Below are 27,678 nucleotides of genomic sequence, written 5' to 3'. Positions count from 1 at the left end.
CAGATGGTAAAGCATCTTCCTTCAATGCAGGAGACCTGGGTTTGATCCCTGGGTTGGGAAGATCCGTGAAGAAAGAAACAGCAACCCACTCCAGTATTCTTGCCTGGAGAATCCCATGAACAGAGGGGCCTGGGAAGCTACAGTCCATGGAGTCCCAAAGAGTTAGACACGACAGACTGACTAACACTTCACTTTACTTCACTATATTATAAGCATATGAAAGTAACCTATGTGATTATGAAGTTTTACTGACTATATATAGAAAAAGAAATGTCATTTAAAAATTATTAACAATAGATATATAGGGATTATCAAATGGTGGAACCCTTAAAAATCATTTCATAGAAAAAGTATATCCTTTTGCAATGTTATTGTGTATGCAGCATATAACATACTAAGCTACTTTGATCAGCAATCAAAGCAGAATTTATAGCTAACCTAAAATGTAACACTGGCTCCTTCAAGTAATTCATTCCAGTGTTTATCAACAAAGCTTATTAGCCAAAAATCCCAGTGAAAGAGTCCATAAATCAATGAATGTGGCCGTCAATGCTGAGAGATTTCTTGAACAGATACAAAAGACACTCACCGAAAAGGAAAAAATTGATAAATTGGATCTAATTATAATTAAGAACTTCATCAAAAGACACCACTAAAAAACGAAAAAAGAAAAAAAGCCGCAGACTGGAAGATGTTACTGATGCAAGTTCACAAGTGGTGTGCCCAGTGCACAGCGAGGCCAAACAAACCCAAAATGTTAGAGTTTGGAGCAGAGAAAGTTTTATTGCAGGGCCATGCAAGAAAAACACGTGGCTCGTGCTTATAACCCCCCAGACTCCCCTGGTTTGGGGGGAGAAGCTTACATGGGCAAAACTTGGGGTGAGGGCTGCTGGGTATGAGACTTTCTTCTGATTGGTTGGTGATGAGGTAACAGGGTGGTGCTCTAGTAATCTGGTACTCTCCCTGAAGTTGCCAACCTCCACTGGGTGGGGATTTTGGTTCGGGTAGAACTCAAAGATATTGTTACCTATACCTCTTGAGGAGGCACCAGGGTCTTGCACTATAATTTTCCAATTGTTCCTCCTTTGTTTCTACATCCCCTTACTTCCCTGATTAGCAACTGTTTGAATCTGCTCTTTGGTATTCAGGAAGGTCTAGGAGACAGAAGCCCTTTTCCTGCAAATAAGAAAACAGGGGACATAGAAAGGCTTTTGTGCGCAGGAGGGCCCCACAAGGGTCCTGCTTGCTTTCAAGATACTCATAATATCTTATATCTGACAGAAGACTTTTATCCAGAATATATTTAAAAACTCTTACAAATTAATAATGAATAAACAACAATTCAGTTGTTTAAAAAAGGCAGACTTAAATAGGCACTTCATGCTCAAGACAACCTGCTTTATCTTCCACAGAAGAGAAGGGGATTAAGGTACACATCTTCTAGGTTGAAAAAAAAGTAAAAGTGTTGATTGCTCAGTCATTTCTAACTCATAGTGACCCCATGGACTGTAGCCTGCCAGGCTCCTCTATCCATGGGATTCTCCAGGCAAGAATACCGGAGTGAGTTGCCATTCGCTTCTCCAGGGGATCTTCCCAATCCAGGGATTGAACCCTGGTCTCCTGCATCGCAGGCAGGTTCTTTACCATTTGAGCCACCAGGGAATCCAGGTTGAAAGATTTTGGTAAATCACATTTTTTTTATTCCCTGGCATCTTATTTATATAGCACATGCTATTGTTGTTTTTTTTTTCCTTCCTTTTTAATATTAAAAAATTGTTCTGCTTTATCCCCTAGTATTCATATTTTCCTGTACTTTTATGAAATACTTTTTTTTTTTCTTTTTTATAAGTCTGAAATTATTTCAAAATAATAAGTTTTTAAGGAATGGCCTGGTTGGACATTTTTTTTACCTAATTTAAATTATTTTTCAATTAGTTTTTCAATTAGTTGCTTGCTCAAAATGAAATACCTTTATTTTACCCCATTTTATTTTCCCTTCCTATGTCAGATCTCTTATATTTCCCATCTGCATCCTGGCTTAAGTGTCTTAGAAATTTAAAGTACTAAATGTCCTTTTCTTTGGGCCATTTAGAGACATCCTATGAAGGACACTGCTGGAAAATATTCAGTGGTGCTGCTGACAGCAAAGCTGCAAGATGACTAGTGTCCGTGTGTTGCAAGTGAAAGTTTCTCCGTGTTATTTGTCTTGTTTTTGGTTGTTGGATATAGGTAATACACCTTATAATTCAGCAAACCCAGATGGGACGAGTGCAACTAATGCCAGGTTCATTTAAACATCAACTTCTGAGGTAAGGAAGAGAAGGAAGTAAATGAAAACAGGGTATTGACTCTTAAATGTGACACCCTAGGGAGGCTGTTTGCATAGTGGTTAAGAACACAGACCAGATTTGCCTGCATTTGAATCTAACTTCCTTTATTGACTATGTGACTCTGGGCACATTTCTTATCTTTTCTTTGCCTCAGTTTTCTCATCTTTAAAGTTGGAGGACAGTTTGACCTCATGGGGTTATTACAAGGATTAATTTAGTTTATTAAAAGTACTTAGAACATTGCCTGGCAATAGTAAACACCACATAAATGTCAGTTACTATCACTCAAAATTATAATAATGAATAGATGAAGGCTCCAGAAACATTTTTAGTTTTTAGAAGTCTGAGGTTTTTTTTTTTTTGTAGTGTTTTTGATTTTTAAAAGATCACCAATGGGGCTTGGATTACTCCAAGAAAAACAAAGTATGGCTTAATACACTGATAAATGAGTTTTTAAGAGAGAAACCATTTTGTATGACCCAGTACAAGGAGTAAAGTTGACTCACAGGAGATGTCTGGCTGGCATGAAAACCATTAAAGAAAATCCTGAGCACGATGTTGACCTCAACTCAGAAACACATGCTTTACATTATCATCCTATCACTTCTTGAGCTCCTGGCATGTGTCGCTGAAACAGACAGACTTGTTTTTGTAATTTTTTTCAAGTAGTCATTCTCTGTTATTGCTTTTGATTTAGATAAACGACCTTCTAACTAACTATTGGGAAACCTTTTGTAGACTTTATTTGTGATGGTTATGTAAAGTGATAGCTGCGAAAGACTGTCAAAATCTCTCCTAACAGTGTGCTTTTCCAAAAGAAAGGCCAATTTCTTTGAAAGTAATAATGAAAGGATAATAGAATCCCAGATATAAGAAGGAATAAGGTCTGTGAGCTCATGGATGGCATTCATCTCCCAAGACAGGAAAGTCTGTCTCAGGAGCTAACCGGTTTTGCTTGCTTCATACCACTGAGTACACTTGAGTAGCTACAACGGGAGCAAAGTACACTGGGCAGTGCCCCAGCAAATGACTTTTCTTGCCAGGAAAGACTAGGGCAATTCTGCCTCTACAGTAAAGGCTGATTCACAGCTGTATAAGAGTCTGGCTTTTCACTGAAGATGTGACTACCTTGAATGGCCTGAATGTTCATTATATGTTCAGTATATGTACTACTTTTAATAGGGCTTCCCCGGTGGTTCAGCAGTACAGAATTGGCCTGCAATGCTAGAGACACAGGAGACGTGGGTTCCATGCCCTGGGCTGGGAAGATCCCCTGGAGGAGGGCATGGCTACCCGCTCCAGTATTCTTGCCTGGAGGATCCCATGGACAGAGGAGCCTGGTGAACTACAGTCCACAGCATCGCAAAGAGCTGGAGATGACTGAGCACGCATGCACGCACGCACTACTTTTAATAATATTTCTGAATATTTTACCTTATAACAACTCATTTTATTTTATTGTCTAAACACATGAGTTATGGCTGCTTATGGCCAATTCAGAGATTAATGAAACATACAAAAATAAAGTGCACACCTGCCTTTCGAACTGAGAGCACATTTTAGAGGATTGTAGCCTTAATTGCAAGAGTCAGAACTTCAGAATTTGAAGCAGCATGATCTGGTGGAGCAAATACAAGCTTAGGAGTCAAACTGATGGGCTTTGAATCCCACCTTATTTATTTCCTAGTCATCTGTGTCTACCCAAATTATTTAACTCCTCCAAGCCTATTGCTTCATCTGGAAAGTAGAGGCAATATTCACTCTCAAAGGTTTCAATAATTCAATTAGATATACATGTGAAAGAGTGCCTGCCTCACACAGAGACAGAAAATTTTTGTCTCTGCAACATTCTTTTCAACTCCCCACTCCTTCCCAATGGGAAAAAACTAGAACACTAACACTTCTCAGAATATTGGTCAAAGTTTTCAGTAAAAGAAAATTTCACATGTAAAGTGACTACCAAGAAAATAGTTTATAGGCAGTGAGGGGTTCAATCATCATCTTGATTATTAATCCTACCATAATAAATCTCCAAGTACAAAGTGCTCAGTTGCTTCAGTTGTGTCTGACTCTTTTCGACTGTGTGGACTCTGGCCCTTCAGGCTCCTCTGTCCACAGGATTCTCCAGGCAAGAATACTGGAGTGGTTTGCAATGCCCTTCATAAGTGTTATAATGAAAACACCATTTGTATAAACATCAGAGACACAGGCCCCTGAAAATTTTCTCCATTAAGGATATTTGTACTCAGGTCACCAAAATGTTGTGTAGAGGAACCCATTACATTGTAAGAGGGTATTCTGCGTCGGAGTTTCCAGGACTTGAAGCCTAGGGAAGCCTTCAGGAAGGAAACCTTGTTTGGGAACAGAGGTTTGAGCCAGATTAATTTCAGGTTAATTCTAGATAGTCATCCCACACCATCTCCAGACGCCAAGTGGGATCTGAAGATGGAAAATAGATCGGGGCAGGTGATCTACGTAAGCACGAAGATGACGGGTAATCACCAAGGGAGATTCCTGTGTGGAAACAGGAAAGAACAAGCGGTAGAAACTGAGTACTTCCCTCGGAGGCCCCGCATTCTTCCCACTACCTCCAGGTTCCCATCACACTCATCAGAACCCCATGCCCACGAGGAGGATGAGCTTGGAAGAGGCAGGTCAAGGATCGCCCTCCCACCCTGCCCAAGGGGTCCCTCCCAGAGTAGCCTCCTGAGCGACTGCGACCGCGCGGCACCCGAAAGTCACGACGAAAAGCTCATCTCTGTACCTAAAATGCAGCAGGACCAACGACTCAGAGCGCAGGATGTATATTCACAATGCAATCATTAACAGCCATTAATCCTGGGCCCTGTGCATCGGTTTAGGATTTGAGAACACTCTTCAGAAACCAGTCACGGTATGGAGGGTGGGGGTGGGGGCGCGTCAGAGGCTCTCGGGTGGAGGCATAGTTTTCTCAGTCCTGGGTGCGCGGGGACAAGCTTGGGGCTCTTCTAAATCGGCTCCCGTTCCCCAGCCAGATTTGCCTCTGTCAGCTCATCTCTAAAGATAATGTTTAAGGTGAGGAGAGCACAATTTTAAAGATACAGCACCCCAGGACCCCTTAGCGTACAGTGAAATCGGCCAAGCTCACGCATCCCTCAGTTATCAGGACACACAAGCTGGCTTTGCAAAGGAAAAAAATCCTCCTACGCGCCAGCGCGCGCAGTCCCGCTGTCCTCCGCCAGGCCGCCACCCGCTTCGCCACGCCACGCTACGCCACGCCCCTAGCCCCGCCCCCACCGTAGCCCCGCCCCCAGAGCTCCGCCCCGCCCCGCACGCTGGTCTTCCGTATCTTCCGCCCAGGCAGGCTTCCTTTCATCCTGCGCTGCGCCCGCCCGGCCTGGGGCGTCGCGGTACCCGCCTCCGCGCTGCGCACACACCTCCCCCATCCCCGCCGCACCTACTCCGGCGCTCGGGCGCGGGCGGGAGGCGGAGCGGAGGGGTCGGGGGCGGTGTCGCCTCAGCCCAGGAGCTGCAGGCAGCGGCAGCGGCAGCGGCAGCGGCGCCGGAGGTCCCCGAGATATGGCCGCCTCGGTGTTTTGCTGCCTGCGGTGCTGCAGAGATGGCGGGACGGGCCACATCCCTCTGAAGGAGATGCCGGCCGTGCAGCTGGACACGCAGCACATGGGTAAGGGCCCTCCCTTCCCCAGACCCAACGGCCCACCCCTGGTCGGGCGCGGCGGGTCGGGGGCAGCCGGGGGCGTCTCGAGGAGCCCCGCACGCGGCCGGGCCCCTGCGGGCTCCGGGCGTCGTCCCCTGCCCCTCGCCCTGCGACGCTGCCGAAGACCCGGGTCGGCGTCGCGGATCTCCTCCGGACTCCGGCCGACCGCACCTTGGCCTGGTGTATTCAAGCAGCCCGGTCCGCTCCTGTCTTGAGGAGATACGGGCGTCTGGACCTTACCGTTCCCACAGGAATCTCTGGGGCGCCTCCTCCCGAGACTCGTCAGACGTCCCCGGCGTGGGGCGCGGGGGCGACTCGGTTCTCCTATCCCGCCGTCGAGCTTCAGTCAAATACGCACATGTTGAGAACACTTAGCTGTCCTGGCTCCTTCCTCTGCCCTGACAGCTTTCTATTCGCTCGTCAATTATCGGTTGTTTGCTCTCACCTCCTAAAGTCAAGACGAGGCAAGTTGCAAAAGCCTAAAGTCACAGCTTAGCTCAGGACATGTCATTTCAACAAAAACCTCCCCTGTGCGGCTCCTCCTGAGTCATGCTTAGAGGTGGTGTAATTTCACCTGGCTGGCTTCTTCCTAGCAGGTCAGGCTATTGCAGAAATAGCGTGTTGCTTCTTCCCATCTATGGTTTTTCCTTTGAATTTCAAATGAGCCTATAGCTTCTCCTTCTATAACATTCTCCTCTTCCCCTCTATAGCCTCTCGCCACCTTATTATTTCTTTTTTAGACTTGTCCCATGTAGTTCCATGCTTCTGGAGTGTGTTTCTAGGGGATGACATTTCCCACTGTAATTATTTCAAAGTACTGTCTTTTTGCCGAATTATTCTCTTCTAAATATACATCTGCACTTTTAGTTTTCCCCATATCTCTCTTTGACTAAAGGACAGTGCATTGAAATAACAAAGGGAATTCTTAAATATTTGTAGCAAAACCCTCTCCTGCCCAGATTCTTTATACTCTGAAAATACTCTGCTCATTATATTTTTCTTTTTTTCACTTTCTATAGCATGTACTAAATAACAAATGTGATAATTGTTTACCACTTTGTATGTGGGTTTTTACTTTTCATTCTTAGATCTCCCAAGTGTAATATAGAACCCCAATACATAACTATGTATGTAGGTGTACGTATATCTCCTTGAATTATTTCTTATTCATCATCACTTATAGACAGAGGTCCAAATTCTGTGATTTCTCTCAGGAAATGTTTCCATTTCATGTATTCATTCACTCAACTGATATTTATTGAGTGACTGTCAGATGCAGGCATTGTTTTATATGCTGCTGCTGCTGCTGCTGCGTCGCTTCAGTCGTGTCCGACTCTGTGCGACCCCAGAGACGGCAGCCCACCAGGCTCCCCCGTCCCTGGGATTCTCCAGGCAAGAACACTGGAGTGGGTTGCGTTTCGTTCTCCAATGCATGAAAGTGAAAAGTGAAAGTGAAGTCACTCAGTCATGTCCGACTCTTAGCGACCCCATGGACTGCAGCCTACCAGGCTCCTCCGTCCATGGGATTCTCCAGGCAAGAGTACCGGAGTTGGGTGCCATTGCCTTCTCCGGCAATGTGCTAGGAACACAGTAAAGAAAAATCACACATAGTTTCTTTCGGGAGGTTATGATCAGCTTTAGTTCTTTCTGTCTCTTCTTCCAAACTCCTGAATTACTACAATCTACTCTTTAAAGTATGACTTCCCTGGTGGCTCAGTTGGTAAAGAATCTGCCTACAATTCGGGAGACCCGGGTTCCATCCCTGGGTCGGGAAAATCCCCTGGAGAAGGAAATGGCAACCCACTCCGTATTCTTGCCTGGAGAATCCCATGGATAGAGGAGCCTGGTGGGCTGCAGTTCATGGGGTCACAAAGAGTCGGACACAACTGAGCGAATACTCTTTTAAGTATTTGTTTTCTCTGGTCTCTTCTCCACAGAGAGCTGGTCACTGGTACTCGTTCCACTATGTTCTCCTTTTTCCAAAGCTGCCCCGCATCTTTCAGTAGAGTAATATCATCCCCTAATTTTCTTCCTGCGTGGAAACTTTTTCTTAACCTGTCTTCCAAAAACTTCAAATTCTTCAATCACAGAAAAAGCCTGATTTTAGAAAACAAATAAGAGGAGAGGCTTATCAAGTTAGGAGTAGGTTTCAAGCATGAATTGATCTTAAGTTGAAATATGAGAAGCCCACTGAGTGAATATGCATGTATTTGGATATGTGAAAGGTTAATATGATTGCTTTTTTTTTTTTAAGTCTCTGTGTTTCATATGCAAATAAGTGTTGTCTCTTTCAAAGTTGTCACTTATATTGGTAATGCTACATCACCTAAAGTGATTTGAAATTCCTCTTGGAATTTTCTGTGATGTAGTTTTTATAAATATCTTCTTTTTTACCACAGCCTCCATATTTAATTGTGATTTGGTTTTTTAGAAATATAGAACTTCCCTGGTGGCTTGGGTGATAAAGAATCTGCCTGCAATGTGGGAGACCCGTGTTTGATCCCTGGGTCAGGAAGATCCCCTGGAGAAGGAAATGGCAGCCCACTCCAGTATTCTGGCCCCGAGAATCCTATGGACACAGGAGCATTGTGGGCTACAGTCTGTGGGGTTACAAAGAGTTGGATATGACTGAGTGACTAATACTTTTTAGAAATGAATGTCTTCCAAGGTAGCTTCCTTGAAAGGGATGTTATTCATTTAGAAATGTCTAATGCTTTTTAAAAAATACTCTTTGGCTATGTTTATATATTTTCTGACTGTACTCAAATTTTCCTTGACTCTCTAAACAGTCTTGATAATAAAACTGTACAAATCACACAGATCCAAATATAGGATATCTTTGTACTTAAAAAAGAGAAATAGAATAGGCTTGAAATAATTCCCTAATGATTCACAAGCACTGTAGAATGTTCTCTGAATATATCCATCTTTATGTATAGAACATCTCAGTACCTAGCAGAATGCCTTGGAGATAAGAAATGATATTGAAGTAAGAACATAATAGCGTATTCAGATTTGGTTGTTTGGGTTCAACTCAGAGTTATATGTAAGAACCATAAAGTATTGCTGGGTTTAAAAAAATACCATGTATTTTCATAATTCTTGAAGTGTTTTTTCACTTAGGGTGCTTTCAGTTACAAGCAGTAAAACCTACAACTCAAAAATTGTTGAAAAATGAAGGCAATTCATCGGTTTGTGTAAATTTAAAAAGTAAAACGCAGCACTAGCTTCAGAAAAGACTCAGTGCTGCCAAGGACTGGACTCCTTTTATCTCTTTCCCCCATCAGCTGTTGCTTATTCGTGAAGGCTGGCGTCCATGACAACTTGCAGCCTCTCCCTGTACTATCGGCTTCCTCATGCGAATCCAGCAAAAGCGATAAAATCTTTATCCCTTCATTCTCTCTGCAAGTCTTGAGACTATCTCTGATGGTAGTGCTTAGGTCACATAACCGTTTTTCACTCAGTCACTGTGGCCAAGAAATGTGGAATGCACTGATTGACTTAACCCAGGTCAAAGCTGTAGCCCTGAAGCCAGAGATTGAGTCAGCTTCCTTGGAACTGTTTTGATCTCCAGAGAGAAGTTCGTTGGGAAAGAGAAAACAGATGCTACATGTCCACGACAAGTACTTAGCAGAGCATATTCATTCATTTCCGTATCAGTTATTTGTCGAGCGTCTGCTGGATGCCAAGCACTCCATGGTCTTTGCTATTAAGGAGGAGCTGGGCCCTGGTTGCTCACCAGCAACTGCTGGAGATCTGTGAGGCAGCTAGATGTAAATTATGTATAAAGACACTGTCCCAGAATTTGCAGTTTAGCATTTTGTAATTAGGGAAAAAAAAGGATGCTAATGAATTTTTAATAATCATATAATAGGATCTTGTGGACTTCCCCAATGGCTCCGTGGGTAAAGAATCCAATTACAATGCAGGAAACCCAGGACAAGCAGGTTCAATCCCTGGGTCGGGAAGATCCCCTGGAGGTGGAAGTAGCCACCCATTCCATTATTGTTGTTCCATATATAGAAAATTATATAGACAGAGGAATCTGATGGGCTACAGTCCCTGGGACTGAGCATGGACATAGTGCAATACAAAGGATCTTCGTTTTACCTTCTATAAGAGTGTCTTTAATCAGCCCATTTAGAATTGTGGTAAAGTCTTGAAAATGTGGTATTTCTCATGTGTATTTGTCCCAAATAATTTTTTGTTCAAGTATCAATTCAACGGTGAGTTGAGAGACCTGCCTCTCTGTTAGTACATTTGTTACTATTTTCTAGTTTTATTTTACCCCCTCTGGAAAGAGGAGTTCCCTACAGTTCCCCTAACCAGATCTGCTTGGTTTGTAAACTTATTAGCAGAAGAGTTATACTGATTACAGATCTTGGGAGTCTGTCATGGGATAGTTATGGGATATTTCTTCCAGATAAGCATTTTGTTAAATTTCTTCATATTCTCTGATATGCTTTCCTAAATCAGTGTTTGGAAAAGAATTGGTATTGGAGTCACATGATCAAGAGATTGTTTTTCTCACTCTCATCTATCAAATGTTATCTGAACTAAACTAAGATTTTCCATGAGAATAAAATGCATTTAATGATGTTGAAACCTTGTTTACGTCTTTTCAATGTGATTAACAGCAACTATTTTACAGATATTTTTAAGATCCTAAAATTGGCATTTTTCCATGTCAGCTATTTCAAGAACATAGATGTATGTTTCTTTCCATGGTTCATTACTCTTCAGTTCTTACTTGACCAATGCACTTGCATAAGACCTTGTACATACATTCATTCAGCTTTTATCAGGTTGTTTTTTTTTGGATTGAACTGAAAATTGTACTGATTGCCCAGCTTCTTTTAAGTGTTTCTGTTTTTATTTAAATCAAGAAATTTGTGCCGTCATCAAATTGATTCACTGGCTAAAATGGAAGAAAGTCTACTTCAGGGAGTTCCCTTGTGGCCTAGTGGTTAGGACTGTGGGCTTTCACTGAGGTGGACCCAGGGTTCAGGGAACTGAGATCCTACAAGCCGCACAGCACAGCCAAAAACAAAAACAAAGTCTATTTCTACCTTAAAAGTGTTTAAAATATTCAGTATGTATATAAAAAAAATTCAGTATAATACAAAATTACTGTTTATTTGAAACTAATTAAACAAAATTTATAGCCACAAATTAATATTAAATATAAATGTTCTCCCAGAAAAAAGTGAATTAAATATTTTAAATAATTTATCATTATTTCATATTTCAAAGTATATATAGCCTTCCTATTTTTTGGAGACTAAGAGTTAAAAGTGAAACAGAAATTAACCTTGAGGGACTTCCTTAGTAGTCCAGGGGTTAGGAGCCTACCCTGCAACGCAGGGGACACAGGTTCCATCCCTGGTCAGGGAACTAAGATCCCACACGCCATGGAGCAACTAAGCCCGTGGGCTGCAACTAGAGAGTCTGGGCTGCAGTGAAACATCCCACATGACGCAATGAAGATCTGTTGTGCCACAGCCGAGACTCAATACAGCCAAATAAGTAAACAGTAAATCAATAAATATCTTTTAAAACTTAACCTTGATTGTTGGGTAAGAGAATACAAAACTTTACACAGTGTCTGTATTTTTTGTTTAGGAACTGATGTTGTCATTGTAAAAAATGGAAGACGAATATGTGGAACGGGAGGTTGTTTAGCCAGTGCACCTTTACATCAAAACAAAAGCTACTTCGAATTCAAAATCCAATCCACAGGTTGGTATAATGGTACTTGACTGTTAATACTCTGAATGTGAGGAGGAATCTTCAATATACGGAAAAGATTAACGAGGTCATTAAAAAAAAACAACTCTTACTTAAAGCCATTTTCACTCACATCTTCTTGTGAGATCCTGGTTTCATTAGTTAATTTAGTTATATTAAGTTCAGTTTTCTCATCTATAAAATGGATTACAGGAGCTGCCCTTCCTGCTTCATAGGAGCTGTATGCATGAAAGTGTCTTAACAGCAGTATGTACTGGTTCCATTTAACACACAAGCATTATTACTAATATGGTTAATTAGCGGGAGCTAGATGAACCATTTCATTTGGTCAAGCATGTAAGGTGTAGACTTTTGCTGTTTTATCTTAGGATAAAATTAATCTTATGATCCTAAGTTTTTCTCTTAACTCTTGTTAAGATTCCCTGATTCAGTGTCTTCTGAAGCGATTGGCCGATTTAGAATTTTGGTAGAAGTCTAAAGTCTCTTTAAAATTTTTTAAATACGTACACCTGAAGCTAACACAATACTGTAAATCAACTATGCTTCAATTAAAATTTTTAAAAAAATTTAAATTATGAAGTTTCTTGTATGGCAGTTCTACGTGAGTATTATAATAGTTATTATTAGTTAACTTGTGGCAGTTTTGAATATGGGGAAATTTTTTAAGGCTTTATTAGAAAGAAACCTGTAGTAAAATATGGCATGAGTAATATAGGTACAGAACAGTGAAACTAGAGTGGAGTAAATTAATTCTGCTCTTAAATGAAAAAACATAAAATATTCCTCTGGGACTTGTTTTTTAAATTGTTTTAAATACTGATTTTTCTTAAGTGTGTAAAATAAATATAAATCTGTCCTCCATTCCATTCTTTTGTAAGTTAACTCACTGGCTGCAAAATGTCTCTGGTTACCGTAATTTTCTCAAGTATAACATACCTTTTCTCAAGAGAAGTGAATATTTCCTTGAGCCTTAAATGTAATACAGATTTCTTTGTGGATTTTCTGTAAAGGATGCTATCCTCAAAGATATTTCTACAATAGTGTGTTGGAGTTTGAGGCTTTGATCCCTCAAGGAAAGCTTCAGGCAGTGTGCCACAGGGTGTCATCATGCACAGTTCCTCAGGAGGAAGAGGACACTGTAACCCTGTCTAGAGCTGTTGTCACGTGAAATTAGTATCATCCCCTACTGGCACTCTTGTCTCACCTTGGAGGATAAATTATAGAATCAGATTATTTAGGAGGCCAGGACAGTGAAGTCCAGACATGCAGCTTTCTGATGGCCTCACTCAATCCAGGAAAATGGATTGACAACATGGTCTTCAAGCATTCTTTAGAATTTCCCCTGATTTTGATAAAAACCAAGAAGGAAACAGTTTGAGATGTAATCAGGAGCTTACATATTCTGTTAGACTGAAAAGAAGAGAGCTGGTCTCTTTAAAAGTCAACTTAGACCAAACGGTTTTAAACTCATGGACTTAAGGTATTGGATAAGAAAATGATTTTACATTTTATCATTAATTTTCTCTTCTCCATAGTATTGACCAGGTCATATACATTATTGGTCACGTATTACAGATGCAAAAACTAAAGAAGTAATTTCCTGCTTCTCAGAGGTGGTGCTTGAAATAGAAGCCGAGGCTATTTAAATTCAATGTGTGGCTTTTTAGTAATATTTTGGGGGAATAATAATAATAGTAATGACAATAGCTAGCATCTTTTTAAAAAATACTTCCTCTGTGCTTTACTTATCCATTAAAAAAAAATACAGTGTTCCAGTTATTTTACTTGGATGATCTTGCTGTATCTTCTGATAACTTTAAGAGGCAAGTACTATTAGACTCGGAGAAGGCAATGGCACCCCACTCCAGTACTCTCGCCTGGAAAATCCCATGGGCGGAGGAGCCTGGTGGGCTGCAGTCCATGGGGTCGCTAAGAGTCGGACATGACTGAGTGACTTCACTTTCACTTTTCACTTTCATGCATTGGAGAAGGAAATGGCAACCCACTCCAGTGTTCTTGCCTGGAGAATCCCAGGGACAGCGGAGCCTGGTGGGCTGCCGTCTGTGGGGTCTCACAGAGTTGGACACGACTGAAGCGACTTAGCAGCAGCAGCAGCAGCACTGTTAGACTCCATAGTTTGCAGGTGAGGAAACAGAGGTTACGTAACTTGCCCAAGATGACATAGCACAAGCAGGATTTAAACCAGGCAGTACAACTCCAGAGCCCACTTTTATCTCCCAGGCTGTACTACATCTGAAGAGATGTAGTACATCATTTGCAAACTACTTGAAGAAAAAATTTTTTTAAGATTAACAAAAAATAATTTAGTGATCATATGCCACTTTCTTTATAAACAATTTACACTGTCTTTTAAAACAACAACTTTCATATTTGTATTCTTCAGATTTGGGGAGCATTTAAATTATTATATTTTTCAGGAATCTGGGGTATTGGCGTTGCAACTCAGAAAGTTAACTTGAATCAGATCCCCCTTGGCCGAGATGTACACAGTCTGGTGATGAGAAATGATGGAGCCCTATACCACAACAATGAGGAGAAAAACAGACTGCCAGCAAACAGCCTTCCACAGGAGGGAGACGTGGTGGTGAGTTTCCTCGTGGACTTGTTTTCCACCGTGAATTATTCAACCTGAACTGCTTTTAGTATTTCTAGTTTTGCCTGGGAGTTTGTGGTCCAAATTCCAGAGCACGGGGATTGGATCTAATGAGGTAGTTCATTTTCCAAAGAGCCCTTGATGTCAATGCTGCTGTCTTACATAACTGCCTTCTTTCTAGAGCTGCACTGGCCAGGAAAATCACCACCAACCCTTATTTCCATTTAGGAGAGTTTATGACTGGTTGGCTGCCAGTCAACATCTCCTGCCACTCTCACATAAAAGAAACCTTGGCCCACAATTTTAAAAGAACGCTGACCCTTACGTTAGAAAAGATTAGGTATTTTTGCAGCTGGAGATCTCTTAGAGAAGACATTTATTACTTAATTTGTTAGGAACTTCTGTTAAAGAATTACCGCATTTTTATCAGGAGTGTTGGTCCTTGTTAAACTTAACCTGGTTAAACTTCCTTCACTTTCAGAACTCTTTCAAGAACTGGCTCAAAATCCTAAGGGTTGATTGTGGAAAAGTTTTTTTTTTGGAAAGCAGGGGATAGAAGGAGTTACATAGTATGAAGGCTTCTCGGTTTTTATTCCCAACTAGATATATTCAAGTCTTTGCCAAAGCCATCCTATTGAAAATGTAATCCAGAGATCCCTTTCTGTCTTTTTCAGATACTTCTCACAGTGTTTTCCAAGAACCTTATACATTGAATTCAGGCCATTAGCTGTTGAGAACAGAGTTCTTGGGTCTCCTTTAGCAAGAGTGTCCTTATACACAGAGCCTTGGGTTCCTTGCTCTTATACCAAGTTGAAAGGAATCTAAAGAATGAGAGTTTCTAATACTTGATAACAGACAAGGTAAATCCAGGTTACTGAATTAAAGAAGTATACACTATTTGGAAGAAGATGAAAAATAATGAGGAAATGAAAGCTTTTGACTATGATCTTTCTTCTCTTCAGTTTAAAAAAAAAATTGTGAAGAACAGTTTTTAAATAGGTAAATTATAGAAAGTGTTTTTTTCCCCCCCAAATTAACTAAAGAAAACAAGGAAACCAAAGACATCAACCGTTTTTAAAATCTGCTTTTCCTCGTTCTTCCTTTTAAATAGTTGGTTCTGCATATATAGATCATTGCCAGATGCCCGTAATGTGGAACACCCTATTCAAGGGGTTATTTCATGAAAGAGAATCTTGAAGTCAGGTTGATGCTGTCAGCCTGCTTATACTAAAAAATGAAATTCAAACATAAAGGATAATCCGGGTAACTCCCCGGTGGGTAGGACTCTGTGCTTCCACTGCAGAGGCCCCGGGTTCCGTCCTTGGTCAGGGAACTGAGATCCCGTGTACTGCATGGTGAGACCAAAAAAAGAAGAAAGGATAATCAGTAACAAAAGGTTTTCTTTGTTGATGTACTGACTTGTACTGTGTGTTGTTATTTCCTTCCTATCTCGTTCCTTAAGATGATTGGCACTTCATATCGACAGACTTAAGAATGTCATTTTTAGTCTGTCAGCATTATTAAATTAGACTTTGAGTTTTTATGCCCATTCTGATAAAAGGAGGGCTCAAAAAGATGAAAGATGAGCAGAATCCTGAAAAGTAAAGCAGTATCCCACGCTAATGGCTGTATCTTCCTAGTTTAAACACTTGCAAACAAATTTCACCAAATTGCTGACAATAGCGTAGGAAAGCTGGAATGAATTATGACAGTAAAAACATTCTCATATGTGTAGAATTTCAATCATATACCATTCTCTGAGGAAAAATCAAGAAAAATAAGCTTTCAACATCCAACCAAATGATTATGTTTCTGTAATAACCATACAGGATCAGCAGGGCCTACTGCAGCACCAAGGAGGCACACCTGAGACAGCCTATGCTTATTTTTACCTTTTGTATATAGTTTTGAAAAGTACAGATTACATTTTTAAGTTGCAGTTTTCAGTTTAATTTCAGAGAAGGCGAAATAGGTGGTACTATTGTTATCATTTTACAGACCAGAAGTTAAGTAATTGCTTATTCAGAGTGACCCCAGGATTACAGTCTAATTTCAGAGTCTGTTCACCAAACCTGCAAATACTGATAAATCCTTAGAACACATCGGGTTTTTGGTATCATTATGAGAGAATCAAACCTAACATCTAGAACAGATAAAAGGGCAGATTAAGGGAATTCCCTGACAGTCCCGTGGTTAGTACTCTGTGCTTCCGCTGCAGGGGGCACTGGTTCAGCCCTGGTCAGAGAACTAACATCCCGCGGTGTGGTTTCTCACATCCTTCCTCACGTCTTTCTTTGGTATTGTCTAGTTGGTTTGGTCTAGTCGCTCAGTCGTGTCCAATTCTTTGTGACCCCGTGGGCTATAGCCTGCCAGGCTCCTGTGTCCATGGGATTTTCCAGGCAAGAAGACTGGAGCAGGTTTCGATCTCCTTCTCCAGGGGATCTTTGATACTGGGTATTGGGTATTGTCCCCTGGAGAAGGGAAAGGCTACTCACTCCAGGATTCTGGCCTGGAGAATTCCATGGACTGTATAGTCCATTTGGGGTCGCAAAGGGTCGCACACGACGGAGCGACGTTCACTCACTCACTCACTCATGGGGTATTGATGCTGGAGGGTGGGGTTGAGAACTTGAAATAGGTTATGCTGCCACCAGGTGGGGAAGGTGCCCAGATCATAACCTGTTAGTCTGAGCTGCTGGATTTCCAGTAAAGAGGGTAACATGCTGCTTTTTATGTAATCAGGTTTTTAAAATGAAAACAGGTTTCTTCACTAAAAAGCGAATCCTGGCGATCACTTTATTATTTAAAGTATTTAAAGTATTATTTAAGGTATTTATTATTTAAAGTATTATTTACATATTTATATTTAAATACATACACTGAAATAAAGCAAAAGCAGTTTTATTTATCTTTCTCAGTGTTTAGTCTAAGCCTGGCTTTGCTAAGATTTGAGGAGAATCTTTTATAGCACTTAACCTGTTGACTTATCTGGGCCTTTGCTGTCTTAACTGGAAAGTGAAGGATTTAAGACTAGATCATCTGTAAGGTCTTTTTCTATCTATAAAAGCTTTTAGGTTCATATAATTTATCCACAGTCAGAAATCCTTCAAGTGGTTGCTTCTTGATCTATGATGATTTCTCTATTGAAAGGTCTCTGTTGTCATTCTTGAAAGGAAAGCTCTCCGTCTTCAGCTAGTAAATACTGTACAGAGTTTTAAAGAGAGTTTTAAAAGTGTAAAAGTCTTAAAAGCTTTGAATTGCATGGCAATTAAGAATAAGTTTTCCAAAGCCATACTGCATCAGTTTAAATTCCAGCTCTGCCACTTCCTAACTGTGCAACCTTAAATAAGTTATTTAACTTCTCCTATGCTTTAGCTTGGAGAAGACAATGGCACCCCACTCCAGAACTCTTGCCTAGAAAATCCCATGGACGGAGGAGCCTGGTGGGCTGCAGTCCATGGGGTCCTGAAGAGTTGGACACGACTGAGCGACTTCACTTTCACTTTTCACTTTCATGCATTGGAGAAGGAAATGGCAACCCACTCCAGTGTTCTTCCCTGGAGAATCCCAAGGACGGGGGAGCCTGGTGGGCTGCCGTCTATGGGGCTGCACAGAGTCGGACATGACTGAAGCGACTTAGCAGCATGCTTTAGCTGCTGTAAAGTGGAGATAATAAAAATACCTAGGATTAAATGAGTAAATATGAAGTGTCTAGGGTTTGGTACATAATACAGGTTGTTTTCCAGAATGTCAATAATAATAATTGTAATTTTGTACCATTAATAATATACAAAGTAATATATTTTTATTTTGCTGTCTTTTTAAAGTCTTTTGAGCTGTTTTTCTGTTTTCCACTTGATACTAATTATCAGTTACATGCAGTTGTAAATACCCACCTTACCTTAGTAATACATTTTACATATTTGAAACCAAGGTAAAGAGATAGAGAAATATATTATTTCTTTTTGAAAATAAATTGTATAAAGACAGTTCATCACAACTGAAAACAATGATAGGTAATAATCCCTAATGGTGAAAACTTCACTGTTTCCCCCCTTTGTTATCAAATTCTACATAAAGCAGTGTTTTCTATGTGAGTTTAAAAGGTCTCTCTGTTTACAGTATATAGTACTTATATCATCTTAATATTCAGAATATAAAACCCAGATTATCTGAATAAAATACTAGGATTTAGTTTGACCCCTCGAATGTGGACTCATGGGATTTTACTTTCCCCTCCCCCCACATAATCACCATTACTGTTTTTTTCTAGCTCAATTCAAATAGATTTCTACCAGATTGTAAACCCTTAATAAAATCTGTTATGGGAAAAAAAAAATCTGTTGTGATCTTTTGCTTAGTTTTTTGTTTCCATGCTCCCCAGTTAGTGCCTTCTGACTGTTCAGGTTTTTATGGAACATACATATTTTTCCTCTTTTTAATATTTACTTTGCTTTCTAGGGTATTACATATGACCATGTAGAATTAAATGTATATTTGAATGGAAAAAACATGCATTGTCCAGCATCAGGTATACGAGGGACAGTGTATCCAGTTGTTTATGGTAAGTGAAAATATTTCTAAACATTATTAAATGTATGTTAACTTTTGCTTGGCATTTAACTTTGTAACTATCATTCAGAAGGCTGGACAAATTAATAAGGACCTTTGTATATGGAGTATACTCAGTAGGTTATCACAATCCCTCTTTGCAGGACTAAGGAAAGTTTTTACTTCCTTTGTATTAAAAAAATCAACTTGCTAAATACAATGATTATTCTTAAATATGCAATAGCCATATTCCCTTTTAGATCATTTAATCTTATATTCCAGAAAGTTTTAAAAACTTTACAGAATTTTCAAAAAGGTATTCCTGCTAATTGTTAGAAAGGGTTAGATGAACAGAAAATGTAATTGTAAAGAATATTTTGAAAGTAGAGATGGGAATTCCGTGTAGATTGAACATTGGTTACCTTTACAAAATCGCCTAAATGTTAAAACTCTCCTACTTTCAAAAGAAGTAAAAAATGAAGAAGAGAGTGATAAAGGCACTGTACTTATGTATGTTTCCTATAAAGAGAGACACCTTATTTTTTAGGGATACATATAAAATATTTTAGAATAAAATGATATAATGTCTGGCATATGCCTCAAAACAATATAAGGAGGGGAGGTGAAGAACAGAGGACTGACTGTAGGGAGGAGATGAAACCTGTCTGGCTATTAGCCGACAATTGTTTGAAGTTAAGTAATGGATACATGAGGGTTCATTATTCTGTTCTGGTTACTTCCACATGTTTGGAATTTTCTGTAATAAAGGTAACTGAGTAGAGTCATCTCTAAGTAACCCTGTTCTTGGAGGTATACTTGTACAGAAACTATACTTACACATACATGGCTTAGTTCAGTTCAGTTCAGTTGTTCAGTCATGTCCGACTCTTTGCAACCCCATGAATCACAGCATGCCAGGCCTCCCTGTCCATCACCAACTCCCGGAGTTCACTCAGACTCATGTCCATCGAGTCAGTGATGCCATCCAGCCATCTCATCCTCTGTCGTCCCCTTCTCCTCCTGCCCCCAATCCCTCCCAGCATCAGAGTCTTTTCCAATGAGTCATCTCTTCGCATGAGGTGGCCAAAGTACTGGAGTTTCAGCTTTAGCATCATTCCTTCCAAAGAAATCCCAGGGCTGATCTCCTTCAGAATGGACTAGTTGGATCTCCTTGCAGTCCAAGGGACTCTCAAGAGTCTTCGTTACTCCATTACTTAACTTCAAACAATTGTCAGCTAATAGCCAGACAGGTTTCCTCTCCTCCCTACAGTCAGTCCTGTTTTTCACCTCCCCTCCTTATATTGTTTTGAGGCAAATGCCAGACATTATACCATTTTATTCTAAAATATTTTATATGTATCCCTAAAAAATAAGATGTCTCTATTTATAGGAAACGTACATAAGTACAGTGCCTTTATCACTCTCTTCTTCATTTTTTATGTTATCAACTTTAAATCAACAAGTGTATGATTTTTCTGCCTGTGGTATTAGTGGATTGTAAACCATTTTCTCATTTAAATTACTTTAAATAATTAAGAATTTGAGCCATAACAAAAACTAATGGTTAACTTTTTTATAGTAACTTACCAGAAAAGTAACAGACTTTGTTCAGAGTGGCAGAAAAGTATACAGTAGCAAATATAAATATTTAATAATTTGATATAACAACCAAAGCCTGTGCTTTAAAGTTTTCATTTATCTTCTTTTTCCCTAAATACTACTTTTCAGTCCTTCTAACTTCTTTATCTTTGCATGAAAGGTGAATTTTTAAACTTGATATAAGTTAGTTTGCTTGCAATAATTGATAACCCTAAAAGTAATGTCTTTATTTACTTAAATGGAAATGGTAGCTTAATATTTGAAACAGTTTAGTCTGAGAAATAAATATCAGTAAAATTTTAGACTGAGTTACACAAATGAAGATAGCAAATGAGATTTTTATTCTAAATTGTTTCTTTGATTTGGCATTATTTTTAATGCAGTGAAGTTTATGTAGTAATATATTTTATAAATTGAAATTGATAGCCAGATACTATCAAAGATAAAAATAAAATTCAAATTCCCTTGAGTGAGTGAATGAAGTCACTCAGTCGTGTCCAACTCTTTGGGACCCGATAGACTGTAGCCTACCAGGGTCCTCCATCCATGGGATTTTCCAGGCAATAGTACTGGAATGGGTTGCCATTTCTTTCTCCAGGGGATCTTCCTGACCCAGGGATCGAACCTGGGTCTCCTGCACTGCAGACAGACGCTTTACCCTCTGAGCCATCAGAGAAGTCCCAAATTCCCTTACCCTTTGCCTTCTATCCTATACCGAATCCTAATTCTTTCCACTTGTTCATACTGTCAGTCCTTATATTCAACCTGTGGAGAGACAAAACTGAGTAACAGTGAAGAAAAGTTTGTTCATAGTTAGGACTTCCAGCTTCATCTAAGTTCTCTGTGTTTTTTACATCTCTGCACCTTCTAGACTTTCATCGTTCTTGAGTTCCCTGTTCATTTTCTGTAGATCCCTCTTCCACTTTATAGAGAAACAGTCCATCATGGTGAACTCCAGCTTCCCTCCCCCACCTCTTAAAGGTTTTCTCTTCCCATCTTGTCTCCTTCCCATACCATTTTAGAGGAAGTGGTGCCCTTCATGTTTAAAAAACTCAGTCTAGATTTCAAACTTCCCAATTCTGGGACTTTATTGTCAGTTATTTTGTCTGTATCTCATGTCATCAACCTCGTTCTTCAATGCCTGTGAGCATTCTAAATCATTCTTATTCCAATATACTCTCCCTTAAACTTGTACCCCTCACCAGGCCTGCGTTTACCCTTCTCCATATGCCTGCATTTCCTGTAAAAGAGCTTTTGTCTCTGTTTATATTGTATCGTCAACTACTGTGGCTGCCTTACACCACTTCACTGAAACCACCTCTGTTAAAAATTACTAGTGATGTCATGAATGTCGCATCTAGTGCTTAACTTTTTTCCTGCATTGATAATGAAATATAAATTATTTAGTAATGTGTGTTAAACATATATATGCAACTTAACAAATAACTGTAAAGTGAAACCCACATCATCACTATACTCAAGATAATGAACATACTTGTCACCCCTAAGTTTCCTCCTGCCCCCTTGCCATGCATTCTGCTCCCCTCTCCCCACCCTACCCCCTTGTAGTCACTGTCTGCTTTCTGTCACTACAGATTATCTTACGTTTTTAGAGTATTGTATAAATCATACAATTTGTATTTTTTTAATCTAGCTTCTTTTACTCAGTGTAATTAAGACTCATCCATGTTGTAACATGTACCAAGAATTCATTGATTTTTATTACCAAGTAGTATAGTTCATTGTGTGGATACATCAGAATTGATTTTTCCCTTCTCCTATTATTGGATATTTAAGTTGTTTCTAGTTTTTGGCCATTACAAATAAAGCTGCTGTGAATATTCATGTATAAGCCTTTGTGTAGATATATGCATTCATTTCTCTTGGATAAGTACTGATTTAAAAAAAGGAAAACAAAAAAACATATAGAAGCTGAATAAGGCCTGCAGGCTAATTAACAGTATTGTGTCAGTGTTAGTTTCCTGGTTTGGACATTGTACTGTAGTTGTGTGAGATGTTACCACTAGGGGAAGCTGGACGAAGGTTACCCAGGAATTTTTGTATTGTTTTTGCTACTCTTTGTGAATCTATCCTTTTTAATAAAATATTTTTTAAGAAGTAAATTATCTTAATGTATAAAATTGAGAAAATACAGGTAGGTAAATAAGGAAAAACTCAAATTACCTATATTTATATCATCTAGAAATAATCATCGGAGAAGGCACTGGCACCCCACTCCAGTACTCTTGCCTGGAAAATCTCATGGATAGAGGAGCCTGGAAGGCTGCAGTCCATGGGGTCGCTAAGAGTCGGACACGACTGAAGCGACTTCACTTTCACTTTTCCCTTTCATGCATTGGAGAAGGAAATGGCAACCCACTCCAGTGTTCTTGCCTGGAGAATCCCGGGGACGGGGGAGCCTGATCGGCTGCCGTCTATGGGGGTCGCACAGAGTCGGACACGACTGAATCGACTTAGCAGTAGCAGCAGCAGAAATAATCATAATAATATTTTGATGTATTTCCGTTCAGTGTTCTTGACAGATTTTATTCTTCACTGTGGCTGTTTTTAACCAGTAAGATCATGTTTTGTAACCTGGATAGCAGATGTGTTTCTTCTTCTTGTGTGTTAATTTTATGGCATTATGGAAACAGTTTATAAGTATTACTCATTCAGTTTAAGGTGTTTGCTTCTAATTTATTTTCTTTCTTTTTCTGTCTCTAGTTGATGACAGTGCAATTTTGGATTGCCAGTTCAGTGAATTTTATCATACTCCTCCACCTGGTTTTGAAAAGATATTATTTGAACAGCAGATCTTCTGAATGTATTTGTTTTTGAAACTTGTATTTCTGCACTGTTAAAAGTGTTTACCATTTAATAAAGCTTTACCTGACGTATAAATGAAAATATATTCTTAAAAATATGCTTGTTAATATTGTCTAAGGAACCAGTGTATACACTATACCACCCTGAAGTTGTGATTTAAAATACTTAGGTTTTGTGATATGAAATCAGCATTTGGGGTGGTTTATTTAACTCTTATTTAAATAAATATAACTTTGGGTTTAATTAACAATATTAAATGGAAATATGTGTATAGATATTTAAAAGGGAGTCTTTCTTAGTGTAAAATATTTGTATTGATAGAGACCAGTTGGGTGGGTTTTGTGGTCATTCTGATGTTCAGACCTTATTAACTGTTTTAAGTCTGCAGTCCAATAATTTTGTGTCTCAGTGTCTTTTTTATATAGAGTATAACAAAGTGACAAATTTATATTTATATTATTGGCAACTTCAGTTTTGGCAATTTATTTACTGTAAAATGTACCACTTTAAAAATGTTAATTGCTTGTTTTGTTTGTATGCCGTTGTTTTTAATTTCCTTTGTGAAAGGAGATAAATGTGGTAGTAATTATTGGAGCATTTTGTTGAAGACCATCATGCTGTGTTACTTCAATACCTGCGTAAGTGGTGGTTGACTGGTGACCGTGTACACAGCAGACGTTTAGAATAGTATGATGCCTTCAATTTAAATGGAAATGAGGTTATTCTTTTAAGGATTTTAATTTAAATGTGCATTTTTCTGTAAGGAATAATAAAATAATAGTAATTAAGGACTATTCAGTACTATATTAAATACATGTTCTTCCTGTTTTGTTTAATTATACTGTAAATTCACTTTGCCCTTGATTATTCAGAAGTTCAGAAGTAAGTGAATCCTCTCCATGACCCTAACTGAGCCTTTGCTTAGTTTTCAGGAAGAATTGCTATCCTTTAAATACTACCCTACAAAACTGAACAAATCACTGTCCATATCTTTGGGACAGTCTCCTTTCCAGATAGGCCAGGACAAGGATACATACATTTCACTCATTTATCACATGAAGCAGTATGTCATACCAGAAAAACATGGCTTAAGAATCAAAGGAGACCTGAATTGTAGTTTTGCCACCGGGTCCCATTATCTCTTCAGGCAATTTCCTCAGTTTCTCTGGATGCAGATTCCGCATTTATAAAAGGGATAGTCAGACCCTATTGGTAAGATTCTGTAACTGGTTAAAATTCATATGCCAAACACCCTCGTCATCATCTGCACGTGATGAGGCAGCGTCTTTGTTGACTGCAGTCAGTGGTTTTCACAGTGGGGCCCTTAGACCAGCAGCGTCAGCCTTACCTGACAACTTGGTAGACGTGCACACTCAGGCCCCCCCAAACCCATGGAATCAGAAACTGCTGGGGACGCACGAAGGAATCTGTTGGAACAAGCCCTTGAGGTGATTCTGATCCACGCTAAAGATTGAGAACCACTGCTCAGGAGAGAATTCTTCGAGAATGATTGCCTACTATAAATTTTCTAAGGATTTAAGACTATTGTTGACACATAGACAAGAGAGTCCTGCATGATATTTATTTATTGTTTATTTGATAGATAAAAGTAGAACAATTGTTTTTAAAACATAGATATATTTGAGTAACATATTTACATAAATCCCAGATTTAACTCTGTAGATACACAGAATTGAACTAACTTTATTATTTATGTATTTTTGGCTTTCTGACCTTGTAATTTTAATTAGTAAAGAACATGGTTATTTCAGAAAGAGATTTAATATAACTACTGCTTGCTTTCTTTATAATGTTACCTACCTCCGAATTATTTTTTTAAGAGCTAACCTTTTTTTTTTTAATGATCGTGTTCTTTTCTCAAGACTATCTTTGCTACCTCTAATCACACTGAATAGATAACAGTACTAAAATCAGTATATGAATTACGTCCATGACAACAGTTTGATGAAGTCTAGATGTGCTTTTAACCTCTAGCTATCTAATTTCTCATAGGAAAATTACCTGTAACCTCAGTCTTACCTTGAGAAAAACATCAGATTCCTAAAGGGGCATCCTACAAAATATTTGAGCAGTAGTCCGCACTGTCATGGTCATCAAAATCAAGGGAAAAATCAAGTCAATGTAATGTGCACACCAGGAACAGAAAAGGATGTTAGGTAAAAACTAAGGAAATCTAAATACATCATGCACTTTAGTTAATAATGTATCACTATGTTTATTGTAATAGATGAACCATAAAAATGTAAGATGTTATTAACGGGGGAAATTGGAAGAGGGGACATATGGGAACTCTGTACTATTGTCTCAATTTTTCTGTGAATATAAACTGTTCCAAAAAATAAAGTGTATTTAAAAACCTACATTCAGCTAGAAGAAAATTAAAGGCTTTCTTGAAGACAATAGAACATTAGTATGGTATATACTTACAGCACAAGTATTCAGTGATAGCTAAATATACACATAGATGGGACATAAAACATCCTTGTATTTTAACACACAAAAAAACCTGCATTTGTTCCTGGCTGAAGAAGCTGTCCATTGTCTTGATTCTGTTTTTCACAGAAATCCACTTGTTCACACTGATGTAGCTTTTTATACTCACATTGAAAATTAGTCAGTGATTTATTATCCATGTTATTTTTTCAGTGATTTAAACATTGCAAGGGACTTGTAATGGCATATATGTGAAACAATGAACATCTCATAAATAAGTTTACAGTATTAAAAACCAGAAAAAGATACTGGCTTTTAACTGCTGTCAGCTCACTGGTTGAGATTATTTGAATATATTTCCCACTTGGATTACAAGCTATTATCATTTAAGAATGATACAAAATATACTTTAAGGCTTTTAAAAATCATTAACAAAATCAGAAACATGTATGATAGTGTTGCTCACGTCTTTATTTTTTCTTTTAACTGCATATTTACTTAATGTCAGTCTAGGTATGGACCAGCAAAAGCATAGCTGAAAATGTGAGTGCAGTCTTACACTATTCTTGATAAGCTACATTAAATTAATAATTTCTTCTGATAATGTAAAAACACTAGATACTGTAAGAAGAAAATTTATAATCAAAACTGTGGGAACTTTCCTGTACATAGTACTCATAGTGAAAGTGAAAGTCGCTCAGTCATGTCCCACTCTTTGCAACCCCTGGAGAATCACATGGATGGAGGAGCCTGGTGGGCTGCAGTCCAGGGGGTCGAGAAGAGTCGGACATGACTGAGCGACTTCGCTTTCACTTTTCACTTTCATGCATTGGAGAAGGCAATGGCAACCCACTCCAGTGTTCTTGCCTGGAGAATCCCAGGGACGGGGGAGCCTGGTGGGCTCACTTCACGACTGAAGTGACTTAGCAGCAGCAGCAGCAGACTCTACAGTCCATGGAATTTTCCAGGCCAGAATACTGGACTGGGTAGCCTTTCCCTTCTCCAGGGGATTTTCCCAACCCAGGGATCGAACCCAGGTCTTCTGCATTGCAGGAAGATTCTTTACCAGCTGAGCCATAAGGGAGGCATAGTACTCATAAGTGGAATGTAATTAACTACCACTTATATTAATTTGCAATATTTATGCAATCTGATAGAGAAATACTTTGGAGCTAAATGGGCTGTTCTCATGAATGAGTGGAAATAGAATCAATTAATTGTCATCCAGTAGGATATGAATAGGAGAAGGCAATGGCACCCCACTCCAGTACTCTTGCCTGGAAAATCCCATGGACGGAGGAGCCTGGTAGGCTGCAGTCCATGGGGTCGCTAAGAGTCGGACGCGACTGAGCAACTTCGCTTTCACTTTTCAGTTTCATGCATTGGAGAAGGAAATGGCAACCCACTCCAGTGTTCTTGCCTGGAGAATCCCAGGGACGTCAGAGCCTGGTGGGCTGCCGTCTGGGGGGTCGCACAGAGTCAGACACGACTGAAGCGACTTAGCAGCAGCCAGCAGCAGCAGGATATGAATATCCTTCAACTTGTTCTTTTAAAAAAACCAGGACCAAATTATTGAAATAATCAATATAAACAGCAATGTTAGATACAATTAGCAATATAAATGAATCACATACCATCCAAGATTTCTATAGAAATTTGAAGGAAAAACTGTCCCAGTATTGGCTGAAATGCATCATCTGTAAGTCCATAGGAATCATTACAATGTAGTCATTCAAATTGAATCATTTATGTGTTGTGTTTCATAAATACTCAAAGGCAATATTCTGTGCCCTCAAGGAACTCTGCTAATTGTAATTCATTCATAAGTATGGCTCTACAATACCCAAGATGTACTAGTA

At 39.3% G+C, this 27,678-nt stretch overlaps 1 protein-coding gene across 1 annotated transcript; it reads left to right on the top strand.

Moving 5' to 3' along the window:
* Positions 1-5,642: 5,642 nt before the first annotated feature.
* Positions 5,643-25,786, top strand: SPRYD7 (SPRY domain containing 7). The gene is made up of 5 exons (XM_027557301.1): positions 5,643-5,994; positions 11,650-11,766; positions 14,214-14,380; positions 18,851-18,953; positions 23,264-25,786. Exons 1-5 carry the CDS (start codon positions 5,889-5,891, stop codon positions 23,359-23,361), a joined length of 591 nt encoding a protein of 196 aa, XP_027413102.1. The 5' UTR covers positions 5,643-5,888; the 3' UTR covers positions 23,362-25,786.
* Positions 25,787-27,678: the final 1,892 nt, after the last annotated feature.

Source organism: Bos indicus x Bos taurus, chromosome 12 (assembly GCF_003369695.1).
Source record: "Bos indicus x Bos taurus breed Angus x Brahman F1 hybrid chromosome 12, Bos_hybrid_MaternalHap_v2.0, whole genome shotgun sequence".
Classification (NCBI taxonomy): domain Eukaryota; kingdom Metazoa; phylum Chordata; class Mammalia; order Artiodactyla; family Bovidae; genus Bos; species Bos indicus x Bos taurus.
This window is presented reverse-complemented; position numbering and strand designations above follow the sequence as displayed.

Excerpts from the sequence above, each read along its gene's own strand:
- SPRYD7 (XM_027557301.1), top strand. The coding sequence starts at position 5,889 with ATGGCCGCCTCGGTGTTTTGCTGCCTGCGGTGCTGCAGAGATGGCGGG. Across the intron at positions 11,767-14,213 it reads ATTCAAAATCCAATCCACAG|GAATCTGGGGTATTGGCGTT; the intron begins GTTGGTATAATG and ends TATATTTTTCAG. Across the intron at positions 18,954-23,263 it reads AGTGTATCCAGTTGTTTATG|TTGATGACAGTGCAATTTTG; the intron begins GTAAGTGAAAAT and ends TTCTGTCTCTAG.